The sequence below is a fragment of the Pongo pygmaeus genome, chromosome 6 (assembly GCF_028885625.2).
Source record: "Pongo pygmaeus isolate AG05252 chromosome 6, NHGRI_mPonPyg2-v2.0_pri, whole genome shotgun sequence".
In the NCBI taxonomy this organism is placed as follows: Eukaryota; Metazoa; Chordata; class Mammalia; order Primates; family Hominidae; genus Pongo; species Pongo pygmaeus.
The window spans coordinates 96,362,817-96,388,662 of record NC_072379.2 but is presented as its reverse complement, the minus strand read 5'-3'; the positions used below and the strand labels follow the sequence as shown (position 1 = coordinate 96,388,662).

Genomic DNA, 25,846 nt, shown 5'->3' with positions numbered 1-25,846 from the left:
TTGTTATGCCACAATAGAAAATAAATGCACAATTGAATCCACCACCAAATTGTTGGTTTTGCATTATAGGCTTTACTAGATATGTGAACCAAAACATTTGAAAGAATATTCATAAAACATTATCTCTTACGGTTTCCAGAATGTCAACTTTATTTCATCCACTTTAATAGAAGTATCATCTCTTTATAGTCATATCTATATCTCTTTCATATACGTATTTTTTAAACTAAAAGCTATCCTTTAATAAAATATTTCCAAAATATTCCCAAAGCTCAGAAGACTTTTTAAATTTGAGTGATATAGGTTTGGCTCACAAATTCTGGTATCATTTTTTTAGAATTAATACCCTATAAACTCTATCCTCTGCTTAACAAAGACATTGGAATTATATAGCATGTTACTTGCATAATTAGCCAGCTCCTTTTTGGACAGAAAAGAAAAAAAGAAACCTACTTAATAGCTAGCAAGTGTCATAGTCATTCTATTTCTTGCCTCTCTCAATCTCTTTTTAAAAATACCCTAAAGATTGGTTTGGAACTGAAGAGGAGGGCAACATTTGGATTTCTTGGTGTGTGCATGCCAGTTGAAGGGTGAATGTGCAGGTGAGTGTGTGTGTGTGTGTGTGTGTGTGTGTATAGGTTTTATTCCAGAGAAAATTTATAAGAGTACCTAAACCAGCCAGGCATGGTGGCTCATGCCTGTAATACCAGCACTTTGGGAGGCTGAGGCGGGCAGATCACCTGAGGTCGGGAGTTTGAGACCAGCCTGACCAACATGGAGAAACTCTGTCTCTATTAAAAATACAAAATTAGCTGGGCTTGGTGGTGCATGCCTGTCATCCCAGCTTCTCAGGAGGCTGAGGCAGGAGAATCACTTGAACCCAGGAGGCGGAAGTTGTGGCGAGCTGAGATTGTGCCATTGCACTCCAGCTTGGACAAGAAGAGTGAAACTCCATCTCAAAAAAAAAAAAAGAGTACCTAAACCACATATACATACACACACACAAAATCAGAAGGGAAACAGTTGGTTTATTATACCTAACTGGTGTAGAACAATGGAAAGACTAATACAATTTAAAAAGTCAATGAGTGGAACCAACCCAATCTACGCAGAGAAACACTATCACAGGAGTCATCTTTTATTTTAAAGGACAAAACAGATGATTCAATTTCCTTGGAACATAGTGTTTTACTCAAAAGGCTTCCAGATTCTTCAGTTATTTATTGTTGTCCAAAATATTAAGAATAGTCCAAAACATTTCCTTTTATTAGCAGGTCTAGATTGAGAGAGATTTACCTTGGCAGTACCATAGCATGGATAATATTCAGTTAGGTTTGTTCAGAGGAACTTCCCCATCATTCTGCTGTAGTGAAATATATGAAAGTCAATCCATGCCCTCTTAATGGTATATTTTACTCTAGGTGCTGGTACCTGATCTTATGTAGGTTATTTAGCTTTACAAATCTGTCCATATATACATAACTTTATATTATCAGGCCAATTTATAACATTATTATACCTTACTAAATTTATGCAATTCTATTGATTTTAAAGAATTTTAGGATCCAGTTGAAAAAAATAAGACCTGTATTCAAAGAAATGAAAACATTATGTAATATTGTTTAAGAGAACAGTGAAAATATGTGACTTAACCATAGAGGAGATGACCAAGTTCACAGATTGAAAGGAACAATATAAAACAGGTTAAAAAATAGTTTTTACTGTAAATTCAGAAAAGCTGGGTAAGGGCCAGCATGTAGAAAAATGATTGTATGGACTGCTAAAAGACAGATTGAAACAGAATGCAGGCTGGGTACAAAGACAGCCAGAGAGGTAGGGATCAGCTATAGAGATTAGAGACATCTGTGATAAACTTCTATTAGGCTCATTATTCTTCATTGAAGCCTCTGTCACTCACCAGAACAGGTTTACCATCAGTTGAGAGCTCATGTTATGTCTCTGGGGAGGAAAGGTAGGTAAAGGATACAGGATTGGAAGGTAAGGATCTAAGGTCCTAGCTTTTACTCCCCTAATGACTTTGTGATGCCGCACACATTTCCGATCTTTTTCTCTCTCTGTGGTTTTTTTAAATTTTCTTGATAACATTAGAATTTGCCATAAGTAAAAATGTTTTCTGTGGATGTGTGTATTTGCATATTTATCACAGTCAAAATAATCAGTCTCTGAAAATGCAAAAGATTGGGTAGGATTATGTAACACATTCTTAAAATATTAAAACCTGCACACATTAAAGCATCAAGTTAAATAGTTGTTAACCTGTCTCACGAATAATCGCCTGCTTAGATCCAGTCTGTGAGAGGAAAAGGAAGCAATAAATTTGACCTTCACTTACCGCATGTTTTAATTGCACAGTACTCCCAGCGGGTGTGAGGGTCAAGAGTATAGCACCATGGCCTCGGCTGGCCATCGGGATTGCGGCAATAATTATCATCAAAGCCCTTGTCGGGATATCTGCAAACCACACCAAGAAAAGTGTCACGTAAATCTGCCTGGAAACACCACCCACCCCTCAGCTCACAAAATAACTTTCCACTTAGGTTGCCTACACCTAGCTGGGGAAAGAGGACATTTTCTATGTTTTGCCTTACGAGCACTGCTGATCACTGACTATGGAATCTACTAATTTATATATCCCACTAAGGACGGAGTATCATCCCCTGGCTAATAAGTTAGGTCCATGTGGTACCTTTCCACTAGCTGAGGTTCCAAATCGAGTCTCTTTCTCTTAGAACCCAGTTAAGGGCAGATTACAAAAACATGACTTCATGTAGAACACTCATTAAGAAAACAGGTCCTCTTCTAGGGAAGGCTTAAAGTTCAAACTGAAAGTTCAGTGACAGCTCAGTTTTGGAAATAGAGCCCTTCGAGGTCATGCCCTCACCTTCACCAGATCATGAGACAAACTTCATCACACTACTTTCTCCACACCCCACCTCCCTTCAAATGAACAGAGTCCTGAATTGGTGACTTGATTTTAATTGCTACCATATCCCTTCTGCTCTCACTTAAACGACAAGACAAGCATTTATTTGGAAAATAAGCTGGAGTTTTAATTTCATTAAAAATAACAACAAACAAAAAAGAATAGAGAAAAAGAACAAAGAAAAAACACCTAACAGCAATTTCCAAAGAAAGGTGGGGGACGGAATTTCCTGTGTAATTATTTGTATTTTTATTCTTTATAATCAAAATAAATGAACTTCTTCCTTTTTTTCTTCACCTTAAAAGTTTCATGTAAAATACATGGGCAAAAGTAGACATGATTTTTTTTTTTTTTTTTTTTTTTTTTTTTTTTTTTTTTGGTGGGGATGGGTAATGATTTAAGCTCAAAACCTACTTCTGGGGATAAAAGATAGATTTAGTTGCCCGACTTCTCCAAATTGGCTTTTTATATGGGCAATTTCAAAACACACCAGGACAAAGCAACCTGAATGGTTTGCTCTACTTTTTACTCCCTATGAGCACTACTTATGTCATGCTTTTATGCGTGTGGCCTGGAGTACCTGAGTCTCTGAAGATGCTGCTCCAGAAGGAGATTTGCCTGCAATTAGTAACAATACCTCTAACCACAGCTAAGACTTTTCAAAGTGGTCATTACTGAATTGGCCCTGTGGTTTGCTTTGGTTTTGTTTTGTTTCTGCTCTAAAAGAGAAAGAAGCTTCTTTTAGTGCTTCCACTCTATACCCTGCTGATGATTTTGTGTTCAGTACCATGCTGATTTTAGAAACTCTGACCAGTTGACTATGTAGTCAGTGTTCTCATATACCTCATCATAAATCTTTTTTGCCCTTAGACTATTTCCTCCAAATATAATGGCCAGAAATTCTGTCAGAATAACTCCTGAACATTCTGGGAGTTCTAAATGTTATGTTCATGCCCTATTGGGAAAGTATAATATAAAGAGAATTTCCACAGCGGTGCGTCATAGAGTGAATAATAGTTTGTAAAAGAATCACTGAAAGCATGACTCATTAATATTTTACCTTTCAGGCAAGTATTTGTGCCGGTGTGGTGTCTGATGATCCCAGCGCTGACAAATCTTGCCTGATTCTGTATGATCCATGAGACCTCGATAACTCTCCCCATTGCAGGTCATGCATTCAACTAATAAAATTAAAGTATAGCATGTTAATTGTTTCTGACAGCAAAATCAAAAACATCACTGTTCCATTTAAAGAACAGCACCTGTTTAGTAAACAGATTTTTTTAAAATCCTACACATCATTCTAACTTTTTATTAGGGCCTAATGTCCACAAATAGTGACATAAACTACTCCCTATAGAACACATCATACAGTTTAAGTGGGATTTTTGTACTTAGTGTCACACAGATTTACTATAGGGCCATGATGCTGTCTATCTATTTTTTCAACAACTGGCTCAAAGGCATCTAGAAAATGGAAATAAAAGACAGATCCTTGGAAATTTTTCCTGTGTTGGTCTAAAATGCAAAGGTCTCAGTATCTATTTGTCAGCACAATAGTGTTTCTCTCTCAATTTGCCCTCCAAACACATACACAGGAAATACAAAGTTTAATTGAGTTTGTGTCATATTTCACGGTTAATGACATAATCAAGACCACATAGATTTAAGAGATTGGCTTCATATAGAAATCTGGTGCAATTCAAAGAATACAGATATTTTTAAAAAGTAAATCACAGCTCCTTTCTGTTAGCAAACATCCATGTTGAATAGGCTGGGCAGGTTTACATTCCTATCTGGCTTAGGATAGAAGATGACCTGCTATTGAACTCCATGTTCCCATTCTTTTTAAAATGTATAACCTAATGTAATTAGGTAGGATCTTACTGATGATTTTGTGAGGTTAATTCCTTGTTCTCTTCTGGCTGGCCTCTTATGTCACACTGAAAACTGAATCACATCAATTGCTGAAAGTGAGACTTCTCAAACAGACAGGTTGATTTGTAGCACAGAAAGCATCCTGTGGAATAAATCATTGCTTGGCTTTCCTATGAATCAGGCAAACTTCCTTAAACACATCATTTGTATCTTGCAATTACTGATCATCTAACTTTAGCTGAAGTGGGAAGAGGCATCAATGTTTAGTTTTATCCAACGGAATCTAGCCTAATGCGTATTTGTAGTAATTTGGGATTATAGTATTAGAATCATCACTTTTGAATCCTTGATTCTTATAATCTAATAGGGACATTAACTATTAACTTCCTGAAACATGCAACAACTTGGCTTGATCCATCTACTTTCCTTCATTTATATTAACGTTAGCTAAGAGGCCAACTCAGCTTCCCTTCATTTGATACTGAGATTTTCCAGACTACACTCAATAAGCACCTGAACTGTAAATGAGTGGAGTCCATGAGCGTATCAATAAAGGTGCTCAGGTTGGCCAGGGTCATAGCAGTGCTCAACATAGGTGATGCAATGTTACATTTCAGCTTTCCATTTGAATGCTTAACAGGTTCATTTAGTTCTCTGTTTTTTTTTAAAGAACACAAATTTTGATACTGTCAAAGAAAATGATGCAGCATTTATCATTATTTGTTCCTTCGTGTTGGATGAAATGTACAATAGAGTACTAGGGTCACATATAAAAGATAAGTATTCATATATACAATTTCTACTCTTGTACTCAGGAGATTACATCTATTATGCCTCCTTCAGCAAATACAGCTTGTGATGTATTTGATGACTACCTTTCTAATGAGAGTGAATAGAGTTATTTTCTGGTAATCACTACATTGAGCAGTATTATAAGAATTTTTCCTTGACTTACACATTTTAATGGTTTTAAGAAAAAATAGCTACATGAATGAAACAGATGGTTCCATAAGATGACCACTTTCCATTATGAGTGTGGCAGATCAATCCTTGTTCAAATATGAATGTGCGTAAAAACCCCTTGAGATCCTGTTAAGAGGCAAGTTCTGAGTCAGTGGGTCTGGGCTGGGGCACTAATAACAAGCTCCCAGGGGTTGCTGCTGTTGCTGGTACTTGGACCTCACTTTGCTCTGCAACTTTCTAGATAACAGGGTCTATTATAAAAGTTCTGACCAGGCATGGTGGCTCACGCCTGTAATCCCAGCACTTTGGGAGGCCAAGATGGGAGGATCACAAGGTCAGGAGATCGAGACCATCCTGGCTAACACGGTGAAACCCCGTCTCTACTAAAAATATAAAAAAACTAATCGGGTGTGGTGGCGGGCGCCTGTAGTCCCAGCTACTCAGGAGGCTGAGGCAGGAGAATGGCGTGAACCTGGGAGATGGAGCTTGCAGTGAGCCGAGATGGTGCCACTGCACTCCAGCCTGGGCGACAGAGTGAGACTCTGTCTCAAAAAAAAAAAAAAGTTCTAAGTATTTGGCAGTAATAGTTTTATAGGAGAGACTAGATTTTACTAGGACCTTGAATAGATGAGAGTTGGATAAATTATAAAGGGACAAAATAACATAAAATCAGAAGCTTAAGTATGCTATGTTGATAGTAAAGTGAAGAGAGAGTTATGATTGCAGTTGTGGGCCTAAAAATAAATAAATAAAAGTTAGCAAGAATAATGTTACATTTTAGAAAGCAATGAAAGTTATTGTTGGGGTGGGAATTAAACATGCCATGATTGAATTGAGATACTTGAATATATTATAGTTACATATTATTTGATTGTTTATACCATACTTTTAACATAAAAGGTATAGGGCAGGTGCGGTGGCTCAAGCCTGTAATACTAGCACTTTGGGAGGCCAAGGCAGGCAGATTGCCTGAGGTCAGGAGTTTGAGACCAGCTTGGGTATGGTGGTGCGTGCCTGTAGTCCCAGCTACTTGGGAGGCTGAGGCAGGAGAATTGCTTGAAACCAGGAGGTGGAGGCTGCACTGAGCCGAGATGGCGCCACTGCACCACTTCAGCCTGGGCGACAGAGCACGGCTCTGTCTAAAAGACAAAAACAAACAAACAAATATGAAAACATGAAAGGTATCATCTGATTCTTACAGTGAGGAAAACAAGTCTCACAAAAGTTTTAAGAGACTTACCTAAAACACAAAATGTTAAACCTGAGCCTGGAACACAAATCTTCTGACCCATAGTCTTAGTATTTTTTTGCATTATCCCAAACTGCCTTTTTGTTTTACATATTTTAACTTATTTCCTACATATTCTAACCGGTTATACTTTATGATATACTGATAGCAATAACTTTAGAAAGTTGGTATCCCTACCCTTTTCAACATTGTCCTCATTGCCCTCTGCTTTTTTGTTTACAACAGTTAACTTGCTCTCCTGTTGCAGTCTCATCTATTGGAGCATTGCAGGGAAAGTACATGAGAATGTAACTAGATTGGACACCTTATCCAAAGTCAATGGCTGAAAAGTTGGCTGTTTTACCACGGAATCAAACCATCGAGTTAGTCATAAGAATTACCTCAAGAAAGCCAAATTTTTAACTCATATTCACTTTTCAAACTTTGGGAATTCTCAGATTCTTCTAAATTTTCTTTTAAGTCAAGCAGTTCAGGTGAAACCAAGTCCATGTACTCAAGGAAACAGGTGTACATATCAACGATGTCACAGTTTATATGTAGTAATGCCCTTTGGCTCTGTCTATTGCTTTCAGTACATTATTTACCTGCTCCAGCAAGTTCTCCTCTAAAACAAAACAAAACAAAACAAAACAATACAAAAAAAGCTAACTACTGCTCTAGATAGATCACAAAAACTCACAGAGTAATGGTTTCTGTTCATCGGTTCAATATTTGTTCTAAGTACAGTTCTGGACTGAATAATAGTAGAATACTACAAAAACTGTATATGAATTAGAAAATACAGAGGATTAATTTAACAGCTTTCTCATCATACTAACCAACCAAACTTTAAAAATGTGTTTCATTTTTCTCAGTCATAAAACAGGAGTGATATGAGTATACAGACTAAAACAGTTACTTTGAAAGTATCTGAATCTATTTTTAATTAGTGTTTGTTTTATTCCATTAAAGACAATCTCAGAAAAATCCATACAGGTGATTACTTCATCAAAACTGAATGTTTAAAATATAAATAGTCTCACAAATTTACATATATAAATAAAAGTTTTACAAATAAATTTTAAGTTGCCATTTAATCTTTGTAACTTGCCATTTAATCTTTGCTTTTAAAAGTCTTTCTTCACATAGAGTATCGAATTATACACATAAACTTATGTCAGTATTATTTGGGATTTTAAATGTATTGTATTTTTTAAAATAATGATTATGGCTTAATTAAAATATATTTACTTGATCATTTGACAATCATTAGAAATGACATCTGTTCCAATGACTAATGTTTGTTTTATTTTAAATTTCAAGCAAACGCTAAAGGAAGAAATTGGATTTTACATACCTCAACTTTCTAAAACTTTTGAATCAAGCGCTAATTATTTTCTCTGTATAACTCTATACAAGGTTCTTTTTTAAAATTGTCCAATAAAAGTCTACATATTTATCATGTACGACATGATGTTTTGAAGCATATATACATTGTCAGTGGACTAAATCAAACTAGTTAACATATGCATTACTTCACATAGCAATTTTGTGGTAAGAACATTTAACATCTAGTCTCTTAGTATTTTTTAAATATACAATATAATATTATTATCTATAGTCACCATTCACACACTAGATCTATTGAACTTATTCCTCTTATCTAATTGGAAGGTGATAAATGTGATAAAAGAATATTTGTTTTCTTTTGGAATATTTACTATATTTTAAAGTTTTAAATTATAAGAAAATAATGCTAATCATTGACTATCAGATACAATTCTTTTAATTTTAAACAAATTTCAGGTGATTATATAGCCAAGTTTTAAGCATAATTACAAAAATTTCAAAAAATATATACTGTTCTATATGTCTTTTTCATTTGAACAGTCTAAAGTTTGATTACGGGTGTTTTTCTTGTGTAATTTTCAATATGCAAAATGATTTTATAGTTGCTACCTTAGCCATAATAAAATAACCTTTATAACTTACCATTTAATTTGTATCCATGGATAGAAATGGCCCATCTATTATACAACTTAAGCATTCTGGATTTTGAGGTTTCCCCCTTATATGTATTTTAGAAGAAATTTATATCATGTTACATTATTTTGTATATTTTATATTATTGATTTTATAAGTCACTCTTTTTCTCTGCCAATGTTTTGACAATGCTTCTTACTTTGGATCTTTTTCATTAAAATCCTGCTAACACATTGCTTGTGTTAGCTTGAATTTAAAATATCACAGTTTAACTCATACTCTCTGCAATATGTTTAACCTACAGGGCAGATGTTGGTTCCCTTCTCCCACAGGAGAGTTATTCCACTATTGCCAGGACACTAATTATTTCCAGAAAGAACATGTCTGCAACCTTTGGTGCCGTGGTGACCAATAGCATCATGTGCCATTAATACCAACGAGCAATGCCCTTTTCTAAGGGAGGTGTGATGACCTCAAATTATAGTTACATGCTAATGATATAAGAATAACTGAAAATAGGATTTATTCAAGGACTTCTTTTCTAGCACTTTCAATCTATGTCGCCTAGCAGTCCAGTCCTATGTAAGTAAGCATATTTTGATGAATGTTTTTCTTATAAACCAGTAGTTGAAAAATCATATTTTCACAAGAACCACGCAGGTAACGAAAATAATAAGCTGTTTAAAGTTTGGCCAAGGTACCAGCCTTTGAAAACACGTTTTCAGGTCAAACAAAACCCCTTCCCAATGATTTCCAACCTCAGAAAACTGTAATAGGAGAGATTCCCCTAAAAGTAGGGTTTTTTTTTCTTCCATGTGCAAGTTTAAGACAAATATTAATTCATTCAGACTTATTCATACAAAACAGACTTGTTCATAACGTGATCACAGAAAAGTTTATTATTTTTAAAAGAAAAGAAAACAATGAAGAGGTTATAGGGAACAGAATATGATATGGAATGGAAAGTAAGAATTTACAAACGGAGATGGAACTGGCTCTAGCACATAAAGTCAAGGATTTCAAATTCACTAACAACAGAAAACAAATCCTTCTCTGTGACAATTAGCTAACAGTAGCCTTTACTTTTTATGTGATAAATATCAACCTAATATTAAATGAATATTTATGGAGGAAATATTTTTAAAACTATTTGGTTAATAACAAACAGGTAAGATATCTTAGTATAAAACTTGGATAGCATTCCAGTAGTCCCCCCTCCCCAAATACTCCAAAATCCTAATAATTTTCTAACAGAGTTTCATCCATGTTTCACTTAGATTTTTGGAAATTTAGAGTTTCTGACAGAACTGAAAAATCCAGCTATTCAGTAGCCAGATAACTAAGAAAAATGAAACCACATACAATGCTGAAATGGTTACTCTTCCATCTTGTCAGCCATTCAGTTTTCCACTGCAAAAGTAAGGACAATGCCCTTTTATGCTGTGAGAAGAGCTGAAAACATAGACATGGATTTAAGGTGCCTGCCTTCAAAACAGTTTGGGTTCCATTGCTTTGATCTCTTCAGTTCCTATTCTGAATGGTACTCAGTTCCAGTCTATGTGTCACATTTGATTCTAGGCACATTTTCACCAAAACGTGCATGGGGTCAAGCTTCCAGTGATCCCTTCTTATATTGTATTATCTTCTGGGTCCATATACCCTTGTAACACCACTTCATGATAGTTTGGACAAAATTTCTGTGGAAGCAGGTGCTGGTTGAATAGAATTAACATTGCTAATGAAAGGCTAAGCTTCATTCAACTCCTTTCAGGTGCCACACAGTAAGTAGATTTTGAGGTATGTGAGCTCAAGGCAGTAGGTAAGTAAACCCTCTCTTTCACTTTCCCCAGGGGGATGTCTCAGGCAGTGTTGAAATTCAAACTGATAACTCGCTCTGTTATTTTGCATTAATCTGGTGATAATCCAACAGTTTTAAAAACATTGTATAAAAATGTTTAAATAATTATTTGTAGTTGCATTTGCATGAACAACATGTTTATTATGATTGATTTGTTGCTGTTAACCCTTAATGTGAGTTACAGTTCTACACATGGGGGAATAGAATGGCCCACATGGCATTCAGGTTTATTTACCTTCTGAACACTGAGGAATGTCACAGACTTCGTAGCGTACCTCTGGATTGCTTGTGAAACACCAGGGTCCCCCTTCTTCCCCTCGAGGATTTCGACAGTAGTTTTCCTGTAGGTCTTTACCCCGATAGCTCGAAGGCAAAAAGCTAGTTTTAAAATGATAATCATTACAGTATAAGAGCATGCAACTTTTTTGCCTATTAATTTTACTAATTAGTGGGTATGTTTTTGCTGAAAGTAGAAAAATCCTTTATCTTATATTCCTTCAGATATTTTAACTTAAAATTCTGTCGTTTCCATCTGTCCTTAAAACGTTTGAATTTTATTAACATCCATTTAGCTGAATTTCCATATTCACCATCAAGTTAGAAAGATGAGCCTGTTAATTTGCTGAGTCAAACATTCTAGAACTTAATTGATGTTGTTTAAAACGTAATTTCAAAGCTCCACTAAAAGATAGCAGGTGATTGAGCAAAGCCACTTAGGAGAGAACTGAGAAATCGCTGCCACTGATTTTGGAATCTCACTATTTCTTGCATTACTTATTTGAGATCATTACTTGTTTGTTTATTGCTTTTCTTATAAATAGCCCCATTTTTTCTGCACAATTGAGAAATAGATTCATGAAGTAACATGAAAAAAGAGCCCAGAATCCAATTAAATCTGGGCTGAAACTTCAGCTCACTTTCTTACTGTGAGACCCCAGCAAGTAATTTAGCTTCTCTCAGCCTATTAGCTTACCTGTGCACTGAGTGTAACCATAACCTTTAACATCTTACACCTTATATGGTTATTTTGAGAAGCTCCAAGGGATCATAGAGTAGTTGACACTTAACAAATGCTACCTCTTATTAAGCACACTCCACTTTGTAGTCTGTATCTACTGTGTCCTAATAAAGAACAGAATTGCTTATTCTCTTCAATAATTTTGATCATTTTGACTGACTGGGGCTTAGTGATCCCAGTTTTGGTTTATAATAGTAAGCCATTGAGTGCAGTAACTGCAACATGTTATCTTCACTTAAAATTTCTAGTGCCCTACTCTTAGTATTATTACCAGCATAAAGTATTTTAACACATTAGAAAAGGCCAAGTCTTTTTTATACTTTTGTACTGCTTGTGATATTGGACTCAACAATTAGATATTGCATTTGTCTGCCAGACTTTACACAAAAGATCATAATAAAGAATATACATCTACAGGTAATACCAGTAAACATTTCTTTGAAAATCCAGTTACATTTTTAATATTCAGTTTGCGTTTTGTTAACAGGATTTATTTCTACTTTTACTGAGACCTTGAGTTCTAAATGGCACTAAAATTAGAGTGAAGTCCAAGGATTTTAGTCTCTTAGTAAATACCATTCAAATGTGTTTCCTACCCAATGAAACTTCCAATAAACCATCGTTTTTCATGCTGTGACACAAAACAAATACAGGTATGTGTCATGTACCAAGCAATATTTTGCAATGAAATTCTTTCATTTTGACATGAGTGTATTCTAGAGTTAAGTCTTCAGAAAATATAAATTATTGGACAAAACAAAAAGTGTAAGAGACTTATTACTAACTAAACATTTTCAAGGAACCAATGAAACATTATCCATATTATGCAACTTCAATGCATCTAAATAGTTAATATCCATATTTCACTAGCATTCTTCATATGGGGAAATAGAAAAAAGACAGGTTGTCAGACCGTATGACTGACAAAAATTATAATGCAACTAAAATTCAGCATAATTTCACAATTCCTAACAGTAAACTTTTTTAAAAAGTCATTTTTCTTACTTTTAGCTCCATCATTCCAGAATATTTTAATGCATCTTTTGTTTGGGCCATGGCTTACTCACTTTTCTGACAGAATCAAATGTGACTTTTGCTTTATATGTTTTCAAGAAGTCATGCACTAACCAAATTTATTTAAGCAAAGTATACTATAGCTCTCTTTTATGGAAAAGTTGATATGGTAGAGTGGTGAGAAGTTTATTTGTTAATGATAAAACCCATACGGTTGCCCCACATCTATCACCTAAATAGTATACAACCTTAGTCCTTAGACAATTTATTTACTCCCTGGGTTTTAATCTCTTCACTTAGATGAATAATATGAACTATAATTTCCCTTTTTCTATATCATTTTATATATTATTTAAGAAACCTAGTAGTTATAGCAAATGTTCAGTACACAAATACTCAATATTTATAGTTTGAGAGAGGATTTTTGTCCCCTCTACACATGCACACCGAAATACACAAAGTGATACACACATATACCTTTCCAGTGGATTTGTAAAGCCAAAAAAAAGCTGCGAGGAAGTAATGAATTAATAAGTCAACAATTTATTAGGAAAAATACAGATAGAAAGGAAGAGAGAATAATGTAGAAATCAAAAGTAGATATGGCCAAAAGACAAATAAAGTTCCCCCATTGGAGTTAATAAAATCAAAATGAAGAGAAAAGATGGGCTCCTTTCCACAATTCTGAATCAATCCATATCAAAAACCTCTCTAGGACATGAAGGTTAAAGGCAGTCTGGGTCATCTCTTTTCTTCATTCTATGGTGTATTTTACCTTTTACCTAAATTAACTGTTTTTTTTTGTTAGTGTCCCAATGTATTTCGCCTGCTTTTCTTTAGCACCCCATATTTGACCAAGGGATGAAGCCTAGCCGTGCTCTTTCACTTATGTGTGTTCATTCAACAAGTGTTTATGAAAACCCATTACACACAAAGCATGTGCCAGTCAGCAGATTCTGTAATAAGCATTTATTCATATATACACTATTTTTGGTTCTCTGTCCTTGCTGTTGGCAAGGTTTTAAGGGAGACAAGTGAGGAAATGTTTAAAATTGGGTTACATCCAAATATACTTTGAAATATAAACTAGGTCTTCTAGGTGCTAGACTCCCTTTGTTTTCTTTTAATATTCACTGTGTTCCTACGAAACTTGATCTATTCCATCATCTGATTCATTAATGAATGCTGGGTGGCCAACGAAGGATACAGATGTAGATATCAGGTCACCTGATTTTCTAGTTAAGCTTCTACACTAATTTCATCATCTATCATCATCTTTCCATTAAGCCACTTGTAAAATATTTCAATTTAGGGGTCAACAATAAATCATTCCTCCAGACAGAAACATATTTCTTTTTCTATTTTCTGTAAAATTAATCTTTAGTCAACACCTAAAAGTGTTAAACCATCATGCAGATATTCCAATAAGCTGCTAATTGATGAAAATTATGTGTTTCCCTCATTGAATACAAAAAGTGATTTTATTAATATACTGGATCCTCTCAGCCATAAACATCTATATCACAAGGAAGTGTTCATTGGTAAAAGAACTGATTGGACTGGGAAGCCAGTTCCCAGAGAGATCTATTTCACATTTACTCCTCCAGCAGAGAATCACAATCATAGAAAACTCAGGGTGAAATAAGACCTCTACTAGGTCAGTCTAATGCATTCTCCTGGACTAGGGTAGGATTGATTTCAAATGTCATTCCTTTGTTCATGAAAAACTTAGATCCATCTACTTAAATAAAATGTTTTCTTCACTATGCAGGGAGTAACACCATGCAAACTCTCAAGAGAGGACAAAACCAATCTTAATTTTTGTTTTTGTAATATAAGGAAAATACTGTGTTTTAGAGGCATTTCTACATAATTGTAAGTAACTAATTTTGAAAATTGTTGTTTTCTGTTATTGAAATGTTGTAGAGATGATCAGCTTGGACACTTACTAGCTAGTGTTAATTAGGCCAAGATCATAGGTTTAATCCCAGTGTGGAGCAACAAACTCTTTTTCTTTCTGTGTTGGTCAATAACTCATCTCTGTTTCCTAATGAAGAATCATCTTGCAGAATTGTGTCCCCAAAATGGAATAGAATAAAAAGTGGATTCAACAAGGCAGTCATCACCACCACTGCAAAAACAAATCACAGCATGGCTTCTACTGACCGGCCAAATGTTTCATGCCCTGAAGTTGTTAAAAGCACAGGTTATAGAGTGATGGTGACTGGGCTTATATTCTGGCCATGTCACTTCCTAGTTGTGCATGACACTGAAAACTTACTAAGTGTTTTTATGCTTCAGTTTTGTCATGTAGGTAAAATAGAACCAATAAAACTACCCGCTGTGTGGTTCTCATGACAAGTAAATGAGATTAACAAGGTACATTGCTCAGCAAGGTACATGGTAAAGTAAACCCTCCAATGCATTACTAACAAGGGGAGAGCTGTTTTAAACTACTTTGGTTTCTGATAAAATTGTGTGTGAAATAAGCCTTGACTAATACTCCAGTCAGTATTAGATATCTATGTTTTTCCTCAGTGATGATTAAAACTCTCAGTCTGACAAGCCTAAGTATATTGTGTTTACTCATCTTTTAATAGTACCCATCTGTCATAATGAACACATTTATCCAATTTGGTCTTTAGGCAATAGGTGAGATGGAAAATCTGGTCAATCTGAAGCTTGAGCTTTTAGCAGTGGTTCTCAAATTTGGCTGCACTTTGGAATCACGGTGGGAGCTTAAAAAATACTGGTGCCTTATTCTCCCCAGAGATTCTGATTTAATTGTTCTGTATTGTCATCTTCTAAGTAAGATTCGTCAAGGGCTTGCAGCAGGTGATTTTAATGTGCAACCAATGTTGGGATGCACCAAGGTTCAAGAACCCTCAGCCCTCAGTAAGAATCTCATCTACCTCTGATTTTTCACAATCAACCTCTCCCCCTGCACAGTGCCGTACTTTCTCAAAGACAGAAAGAGGAAGAAGAATCCTTTTAAACCAAGTTTACGTTATTATTTCACAAATACCGAGATCTACAAATTGAGGCATTAAGGTAAGATATTGTTTTGGCTACATTTTATTAACATATTAATTAATCATTTGCTAAATATCAGTCACGAATTCATATAACACTTGCCGTCATACAATTCAGCAAGTTGGCTAAGTTATTTTAGGATTGTAGAATTATTCTGAAGGACTAATATGAGACTGTTAACATGTATAAAAGACAGAGGCTTCATCTCTTTTCTTCATACTGTTCTTACCTGTGTTCGTGTGGTATCATGGAACTCCAGGGCTGACATTTGATGCCACTCTTAGTGATAGATACTGTTCCCTTATAGCTGCGTCCTTTACCAATGATGCAGTTTCTAATGTAGTCTATTGGAGAAAGTAGATAAAATTATTGCAACTATGCAAAACATATGCAGTATTTAAGAAAAAAATTCTGTTCAAACCTGTAAGTAATTAACTCTCGTAAACTATTTCAAATAACATTGAAATTTCTTGCTTAAAGCTTCTACTAGTATTTTCAAAATAACACATTTCCGAATAATCCAAAACAAACAGATGATTGAGAAGTTTTAGTTTTGTGTATATATGCATAGATAACTCCAGAGAACAGTCTCTGTACTTAACATAGTCGGTGTACTCAACTAGCCAAGCAATTATGATCTTCTCAAATATATAGACCATTTTAAGAAAATATTAAAAACAAAAATTAAATGATTTTTAAAACCTATATTGAATACAAAAAGTTACCTAAAATAATTAATTTGTCCTTCTTAGTAAAATTGTGTGGATTTTTGTTTATATATGTATATGCATGAGGTAGCTTATTATTTTCCATATTTTTGCAAACATTTCCACTGCTAACTGATAGGACAACCAAATTGTAATAACCTATATATTCCTACCAAATAATAGTACATGCAGTTGTTAGCAAGCTAGAAGACAGTTTGAAGTAAGAATGGTGTTATACTAGATCATGAATTATGTTCAGGATTTGTAGTATTATTGAGGTGTATAAAGATTAACTTACTTCTACCATGAATTTGTTTTTAATTTTATTTAAACATTTACCCTATTAACTTGAAAACATCTATATATTGTACCATGTTATGTATCCGAATTTAATAGGACACAGTTGTTTAACATTCTTCAATTATTTCATTCACTTGATTCTGCTTTTGAACAAATAAAATACCTAGTGAACATAATATCAGACCACCAGAATAGGCAATCAGCAAATAATATGGTCTCAATTCCTCCTTTAAATATTTTTTTCAAGTATATGATGAAACATAGTCCCAACTCATTTCTCCAAAATCTCCATATTTTGTTATCATCAGTAATCATCACTATAATTTAGTTATCCAACATTGTTAAATGCAAAATACTATAGCAAACTCAAAATTTGCTGTAATATAAAGTGTTTTAAACTTTATAATGAATTAAAGTAGCACTTTCTAAAATGAACATGGAGAATGCCAGTTCTAGGAGATGCTCCAAAAAAGTAAAAATAAAAGTAAACAGAGGGAGGAAGGGAATCAAGATTATGAAAAGTTTTGAAAATGTTCTCCTTAAAGTACCATACTAAAAATAGTCAAGATACTAGTTTCAAGTGTCTTAATGGATGAATTGACTACATAAAATATCTCATATATAGTAGAAAAATCAGTGAGAAAGACCACTCTGGCAGGAAATTACAAACATACATTTCATTATACTTTATTTCATTATGCAATATTTAGGGAGAAGTCAGTTACCTTTGTTTTCATAGAGGTCAAATTCATGGCCAAACTCTTTTTTCACTCCACTTGACATACTATTGAAGGGGAACCAGAGGCATTGTTTTCTTGCTTTATCAAAAACAAAAGCCCTGAAAAAAAATCAGAATGAAAAGAAGAAATACTACTATTTATACAGTATTTAAAGAATGGGCATATGGTTCATCAAGGAGGACAATATAGAAACAAATGCATAATTACATATACATAATAACAATATGAATAAAATTTGAACCTACCATTTTGATAGCCAAACAAGAAAGAACAAAATTAAGTTTTTGTAGGAGTAGATTTAAATATCAGATTGAATACTCTTTGGAATATTCTCATGTTATTCCAAAAGGCTTGTAGAAAAATAACAGTTTTAACATGCAAAATCAGTAAGTAACACAACTATTTGAATTATTTCTGAAGGCTTTATTTTTCTGTAACTTCACAGAAAGTTGGAATATTTTTATCCATACTTGTACAAAATGGTATTATATTTGAGATATTTAAGCTATCTTAATCATATCTGAGATATCAGGAGTAATTTACAAAGTGTATAACTGTAAAAAATATATTCTAAAATGAGATTTTCTAAGGTGCATTAGATATATCAATGCCCTAGGAGATTCTCCTAAAAAGTGGGATCTGAAACCAAGTGTTTGGAAATTTTTGCATATAATGTAATTTTTTGGTGAATTATAAAACATTGCAGTTTATTAAAAGCTATGAAAATCTTGTTGAGGATAACTATTTAAGCTAATATTTCCTAAATAGGTTTGCTTATATAAGCATTTTTTGTTTTTTTGTTTTTGAGACAGAGTCTCACACTGTCGCCCAGGCTGGAGTGCAGTGGTGTGATCTCAGCTCACTGCAAGTTCCGCTTCCTGGGTTCATGCCATTCTACTGCCTCAGCCTCCCGAGTAGCTGGGACTACAGGCGCCCACCACCATGCCTGGCTAATTTTTTGTATTTTTAGTAGAGATGGGGTTTCACCATGTTAGCCAGGATGGTCTCGATCTCCTGACCTCGTGATCTACCCGCCTCGGCCTCCCAAAGTGCTAAGCATTTTTAATTTAAAGAAAACTAGTAATATTAGAGAATATCTTTTTGATATAACATCTTAAAGAAAGTTATGAAGACATGCCACCCCTACTATTCCTATAGCTAAGAATTATATTGGTTTTTTGTTACCGTTCACTAAAAGAATCTATTTATATAACAAAATGATAAATATGCAAAAAAGTGATAAATTTGTTTTTAAGTGATTCCATCTGTAAAGTGGGTAACAGGATTTCCAATTTGCTGATCTCATTCACTCTTTTCTCTCGTTCCAATACAATGACAAATTCTTTAAGAAAATTGTTTTTAATATTATTTTACACCTCCATATAAAGTGGGTGGAAGCCATCAAATTCCGTAAGTTGCATCTTCTTTTAGGTTTGACTTTTAGAGTCTTTATCTTAAAATCGTTCTAGTTGTAATCTTTTCAACAGCTTATTTTGTCTATTTCCTATTTGTTTATGGCAGGAAGGCAATTCTAGTACCAGTTGCCAGCCATGGCTAAAAGAGGAAAGCTTCCTATCTTATTAAGTGAATTTATGAATGAGCTATTTCCTGAAGAGCTTAGAATCAGGCATTCTTGGTCATCTTTCCTACCCAGCAAAGAATAACTTGAATCTCTAGAAAATCAATATTGTTGATATCTTCTCAAGAAAAAACAATATTTAAGAATGTTCCACCTCACACCCATTCACGTCACAGATGGTTTCGCACACTTCTTTGGTATTTTATAAGTGGTTTATGGTATTTTTCATTGTTTTTAAATAATTCTGTTTTATATAACATGTCTAGAAACAACATCCTTTGATTCATTAAGACCCTAAGTTCATAGTATCATAGTATGTTCATTCAATTCTATGTAGCTAAGATATTTAGTAATCCCAAATACATATGTGTGTCTGTGTGCATGTGTGTGTGTGTATGTGTGTATGAATGAGGAGGATTTTACCATTTCTGGGCCAAGAAATCTTGGCTCTAACACATAATATTACCTGTGGTTTTCTGCACAGGTTGCCATAAATTTGGAGAATAAATATAACTCAACCAAAATATGGTAGGAAAGTATGAAATCTCATATATATGGAATATGTGAGCACTTACTAATTTATTAATGTCTTCTCCAGTAAAATCATTTTAGTTCCTAGTAAATAAAACAAAAGGAAAGTTTTTCTTTCCTAAGTATACGGTTGACTAATGTGAAAACTGAATGGTAGCAATACTTTCCTTACTTGTGGGTCCAAGAGAGTTCATTTTCAAAGTTAAAAATCAGCAATGAGGTGTCCTCTCCTTCCCTTTTCCCTGCCCTTCCAGCCCTGAGAGGGGAAAATACAACTCTATCCTCCTCAGCTGCTGTAACATCTTCATGAATCTACACAGCTGAGATGTTGATTGAGAGTAGTTGTCTCTATTTTTAACAATAGCAAGACTTTTATATGAAAGTCAGAGAATAAAACAGAATTATCATAGGAATATACTTGCAAAGTCAATTCCCACTCCCCTTGCCAGGAACTATCTCCCTGAAATTGGCAGTTTCACTCTAGAAATGGAAAGCAGATAGTCTTTCCTCAACCTAAACCTGATAAAGATCTTTTCTGACCATGCTCTTTCCTCTCAGGCCCATGACATTTATTTCTCTGAAAAAGGCAAGATGAAATTAGGACCACTTGCCATGACATTACTAAACCCTGTGGTCACTACCGAAATGTAATTAAGTAGAATTTAATATGTACAGGATTTTATGCATGACCCTGTTAAAAAAAAAAAAAAAGATAAAATAGGGAGTGAAAGAGTGGGAAATAAGTGAGGGAAGATAATGAAGAACTAAAAAAATGTATCTTCTTCTGACAGTTTAGGAGACTAAACTGTCGAATGAAATTGTCACCCTCTTAGCCCAAAACAAAAAGTTTTATCCTCTGAGATCACTGACAAAGTAGTAAGGCATCAGTTCCCAACCTTTTTGGCACCAGGGACTGGTTTATTTTTCCAAGGGGGTGGAGTGGGGGTGGGGGTGGGCCGGGGAGTGGGGAATGGTTTTGGGATGAAACTGTTCCACTTCAGATCATCAGGCACTAGATTCTCATAAGGAGCGCACACCCTAGATCCCATTCATGTGCAGTTAACAATGGGGTTCAGCTCCTATGAGAATCTAATGTGGCAGATCCAACAGGAGGTGGAGCTCAGGCAGTAATGCTCACTGGCCTGCAGCTCACTCCCTCTGTGAGACCTGGTTCTTAACAGGCCACATACTAGTGGCAGGGGTAGGGGGTTAAGGACCCCTGTAGTAAGGAATTCTTCCCTATGAGGTCACACAGGGACTGTCAAAAGACATGAAACTCTCCATTGAAGTCCCCGCATGCCTCTTTAAATTGCCCCATCAATTTTCACCTGAAACTTTACCATTGCTATCCTCTTCTTTTAAACAGTCTCTGCTGACACCAGTCTCTCTAATTTTTAAACTAATTCTCTCAACACCTTTTATTTAAATCCCTAAAAGCGATGATATAATAAAGTTGAAGTAAATTTTGGCTGCTGCCCAAATTCTGTTCTAAAAATTTCTCCATTCCTCTTGCAAGGAAAAAAAAAAGTTACTCTGAATAGATATTTTAAAACCCAAAGCCAATTGAACTTCATTTTAGTTACTCAAATTCAATTGCTCATCAGATGAGAAAACAAATTCCATAACCAAAGCCACTGTGGATTTTAGAAGGTAGCAGTTTTTGCGCTCTCCCTTACTCAAGCTACGTTTCCATAAACTGAGAGTTAAGTCTTCGTTTGTAGTGAGTTAAATCTAGAGTCAAACTTACAATTTTATGATCAAATCACATTGACTACAACACAAAAGACACATGATTATAATACATGCATGCTGTATTTGGAAAATTATTCTAAGAACAAAATGAAGTAACTTACTTGCAAGTGAATGGAAGTCCTTTATTCCTAGTACATCTATTAGCACATTGGTCTGCAGTATTCACTTTTTTGGTTTTTATCTTCAGTGCTGGATCTATTTTAATTAGGGTAGTCTTTGCTGACTTTTTGAATTCATGAATTGTATTTCTTCTTTTCCTTTGTCCCTCTATTAAATACAAAATGTTTTAAAAAAATAAACATTGGAGAAATGTTTTTAAGGCTCATATATTAAAAAAATCCTAAGGATCATCTACAAGAAAGTGACTTTACTTGACAATATACTAGATTTCCAGGGGTTAGGAGCAGAGTGAGGTAGGGAATAGTTAAGAGAAAGAGAGGAATATTGTAATCAAGGAAAAACAAACAACTTGTCATGCAGAGTCACTCATTTACGTTCTTTCAAATTAAGGAGCTTTTAAAAATCAGGACAGAGTTCACACTAAAGAAATAAATAACATGATATTTTCCAAACATCATGAAAGCAAATATCAGTGCTAGAAGCATATCGTATCATGCTTTATAATTAAACTTTTCATTTCCTTGTACAGTTGGTCCTCATGTACGTTATAGTATTTAATGAGATAAGCCAACACAAAGACAGGCGAGAAACTTCTCACTAAAAACTGTACAGTGGGCAAATTATTCTGACCTACTCTTTAAAGTCTTTCATATTATTCATATTTTAGCCCCTCTCTCCTCATTTAGTGCATAAATGTTTTCTGTGCTTTTGGACACTATTTCCTGGTATCACTGAACTATTTGTCTTGAGATCAAGCCAAATGCTGTAAATCAAATGTATGTAAAACTTCATCCTTTAATGCAGCAATATCATTTTTCTTCATGAAAATACAAGACGCCTAGATAGCATGAAGCCTTCTACTGAAAATCTGAAAAACAGAACTAAAAGATTCTAAAAGACTTAATCTTATGGATAACTTTAGTGTTTCAAAAACTTGTTCTCTGTATTCTCAATTTGCCCAAAATAGCCCCAATCTGTTAGTGATCAGCATTTTCACAATGCAGATCAAAATGTTTAATAGAATGCAGCTATTGTGTAATAAGGATAGATGTGCTTGTGCTCCTCTGCCTGTCAATTCTTTTCAAACATGCTTATACCAAAGGCAGTAAGGATACATTCGTTTTTCAGTCAAAGAAACCAAGACAGAAAAACATTAATTGACCACTTAGAAGATCTCAGATTGGAAACCCAGCAGGCTGACTTAAAAACCACCACTCTGAACCACTGACCATGCCATCTGTAGCTAAGAATTGCTAAGATTGTAGCGGAAATATGGCATGTAACATTTTCCTGAATATTTGGTTTAGAGCAGCAGTAGAGAAAAAATGTGGATAGTAGAGCAGGAAATACATTCCTGATCTGAATCTGTGTTGAAATGTGTCAAAAAAGGAGAGTAAAAATTTGTGTGCACAAAATTTGGAAATACAACTAGCAGAGTGAGCTACCAAAAATGCCATCATACTCTAAGTTTGTCAGCAACCACTGGCTCCAGTTGGTTTATGAGATGAGCAGATGCTACTAATTAGTGTCCATCCTAATTTGAAGGCTGCAATAAATTAGAGAAAACACGAGGTCCTCTAAATTTCTGAAACTCTGTAAAACTCCAAAGCACAATCTCCAAAAGACAATACTAATTCCTTCAATGATGATTTCATTTTTAATTTTGCTTTGCCTTACAGGATAGAATGGCTATGGTACAACAGATACAGTTTAAAAGACATTTTAACATGAAAATGAAATCAACCAAAAATCTGTCAACATGCTATTTATTGAGCATGGACCAAATGCCTTGTACAACACTGGCAATCTTATTGACTTGTCAAATGACTTTTTAATTACCTGATATGTTAACATCCCAATTTCTCAATCTAAAATATAAAAGTTATGTTAAACTTAAACTATAACCATTAAGTAAATATTTGAAAATCAATTTGGATTTTTTAAAATGTTATAAATATGCAAAGTTTTAGTTTTGTTTTTGAAATTTTATCCTTTAATCTCTGGCACGAAGAAAAAACTGATTCTTCCAAGCAAAGAAGGCATAATTCATTTGAAATTTTGGTTTCTGTCACAGAACCACGTTAATAGGAGATAAGTTTTTCCATTAAGAGTTTCTCTTTCCTTTGACCTTATTACACTATTTCTAAGGTGCTTTGAAATGCTTCATAGCATAATAGTTATATAATTTCCTGTATAAATTTGAATGTTTCTTAGAAATAAATGATAGTTAATTGATGAAAAAAATCTATGAAACAACTATTCACCAAAATAGAAGAGTGTTATACACATATTTCTTAAATATGTGTATAATTATATTAACTAAAAATATAAAATTGAAGTTGGCCTGATGTATAATGTATTTAGTATACATGTCTAAGTGTGAGGGAAAAGCCTAAAAATCAAAAAGTCTAAGACAAATATTAAATGTGTAATGTATTTTAATGTATCAAATGAAAAAAAATCTCTGGTCAATGTTCTGGTTTCTTTTCTCAATGCCACGCAAAATGAAGGCAAGCCATGAAGAAGATTCTGGAGAGCAGAGGTCTCCGTGGAATTGTTGATTGTATTTAATTCTAAATCTCCTCAGTTGTCCTACTGAAATGTGTTAATGTTTTGTTGTCCCTCATAAAAGCAGTCTACCCTTGCTTGCTGACAAATTTTCCAATCACTACCTTTCATCTAAAGATCAAAAAGCATTTTGAAAAACAAATAAATCTATTATTTCCCTTTACTAGATAATAAATAGAAGTGGAAAGCTTGTCTGGGGCTACAAAGCTATCAGGGGCAATCAGAACCAGACACCAGAATTCTCTTCTCACTATTTTGTTCTCATGACGTAGAAACTTTCCCTTTTAATTAAGTCATTTATACTAAGCCAGTAACTAATTAGTCAAAAATATGAAGTTGGAGCTAATTGTACGTCATGTAATCCGCACATCTATAAAATTAATTCCTTATTCAATAAAAGAAAAATTCAAAACAGAAGTCATTCAAAAACAGCATCTGAAAATAAAATTCCTTTGCTGAAAATAGTTTCAACTTTCTCTTCCATATGTATTAACAACTGATGCTTGTTTTACTGAAAACAGTTAAAAGCCAAGCTTAATTTGGGAAGAAACTCAAAAATATCTTTGGATCAGATTTTTCCCTACTATTTTTTGTGCATGACTGTTAGCTGAAGTTTATAAACAAAATATTGAAATGAAATCAAAGGGTGAGAGATCACTACAAATTTGTCATGCTTTCCTGTGCTTTAAATTACAACTCCTTTTTCCTCTTCTCCCAGCATGGGAAAACATTCTGGAAGCTATATTTCCTGAAGAACCTGAAGTCCCTGTTTTAGAGCTGAAATCATTAGGATCCTAGTGAAAACCTACACACAGAAAGTAGGGTCAAATGTATCAAGGTGCTTGAAGAAAGACACATTTCTCCCTCTGGTCCCCGCACCTCACACTCATTTCTCTCAGTACCTCATATATTTTCTTCTCTGTGTGGACTAACCATTGACTTCAAAGGAAAATCATGCAAGGAAAGGATTTGCAGGGTGTGGAAAGAAGCAGGAATCTGGCTCCACATATTCTGAGAAACCTATCCACATGATTAGTGATTAACAGATTGAAGTGGCAAGATGTTAAGATGAAAGTACACAAATAATTAATGGAAGGGAATGGTTGGGACTGGAGATTGTAAACTCTCCAAAGCCAAGAATTTCAAATAGAAGTCTAAATTTTTGTTGTTATTATCTAAGACATGGATTTTTGCAAATCGGCAGTCATCTCCCTTTCTTTAGAGAAGGCAACAATATCACAAATAAAGATACCAAGAAGACAGAGACTGTGTCAGATGTAAATCAAATGCTGGTATTTGAGAAGCTGCAGCATCATCTCTTCCAAGGGGATTTACAAAATGAAGTGATGTTCAGTGTGATTTGAGGGGCCTCCCTAGGTATTTTCTTCCTTCTCATTTCCAGTTCTTATTTAAGGTTTCATTCTTCTAGAAGCCTCATCCTGGCCTCCACCTTCACTGTCTGTTTCTGCCTACAACTTTCCTTCCACACAGGAACTGAAGCAACCACACTGAAGAACAACTTCAATCAAGTACCTTTTCAACAAAAAAACTTTCAGCTGCTCCCATGACATTCATTTTAAAGACCACATGGTTGAGCATGACCTTCAATCCTATCCATCCTACCTCATCT

At 34.5% G+C, this 25,846-nt stretch overlaps 1 protein-coding gene across 4 annotated transcripts in view; it reads right to left on the bottom strand.

Annotated features, from left to right (window-relative positions):
* Positions 1–25,846, bottom strand: part of HGF (hepatocyte growth factor) — a 73,441-nt gene that overhangs the window by 42,336 nt on the left and 5,259 nt on the right. The window contains exons 2-8 of one of the 4 annotated variants that reach the window (XM_063667669.1): positions 21,630–21,795; positions 17,652–17,764; positions 16,149–16,263; positions 11,090–11,217; positions 4,005–4,125; positions 2,354–2,472; positions 1,012–1,363 (exon numbers count right to left, since the gene is read on the bottom strand). In XM_063667669.1, coding sequence (XP_063523739.1) covers positions 1,356–1,363; positions 2,354–2,472; positions 4,005–4,125; positions 11,090–11,217; positions 16,149–16,263; positions 17,652–17,764; positions 21,630–21,795 — 770 coding nt within the window. In that variant the 3' untranslated portion in view covers positions 1,012–1,355. Of the gene's footprint in view, positions 1–1,011; positions 1,364–2,353; positions 2,473–4,004; positions 4,126–11,089; positions 11,233–16,148; positions 16,264–17,651; positions 17,765–21,629; positions 21,796–25,846 lie in introns of those variants that run through there. The other 3 variants (XM_054496234.2, XM_054496232.2, XM_054496233.2) reach the window with 3 other exon arrangements.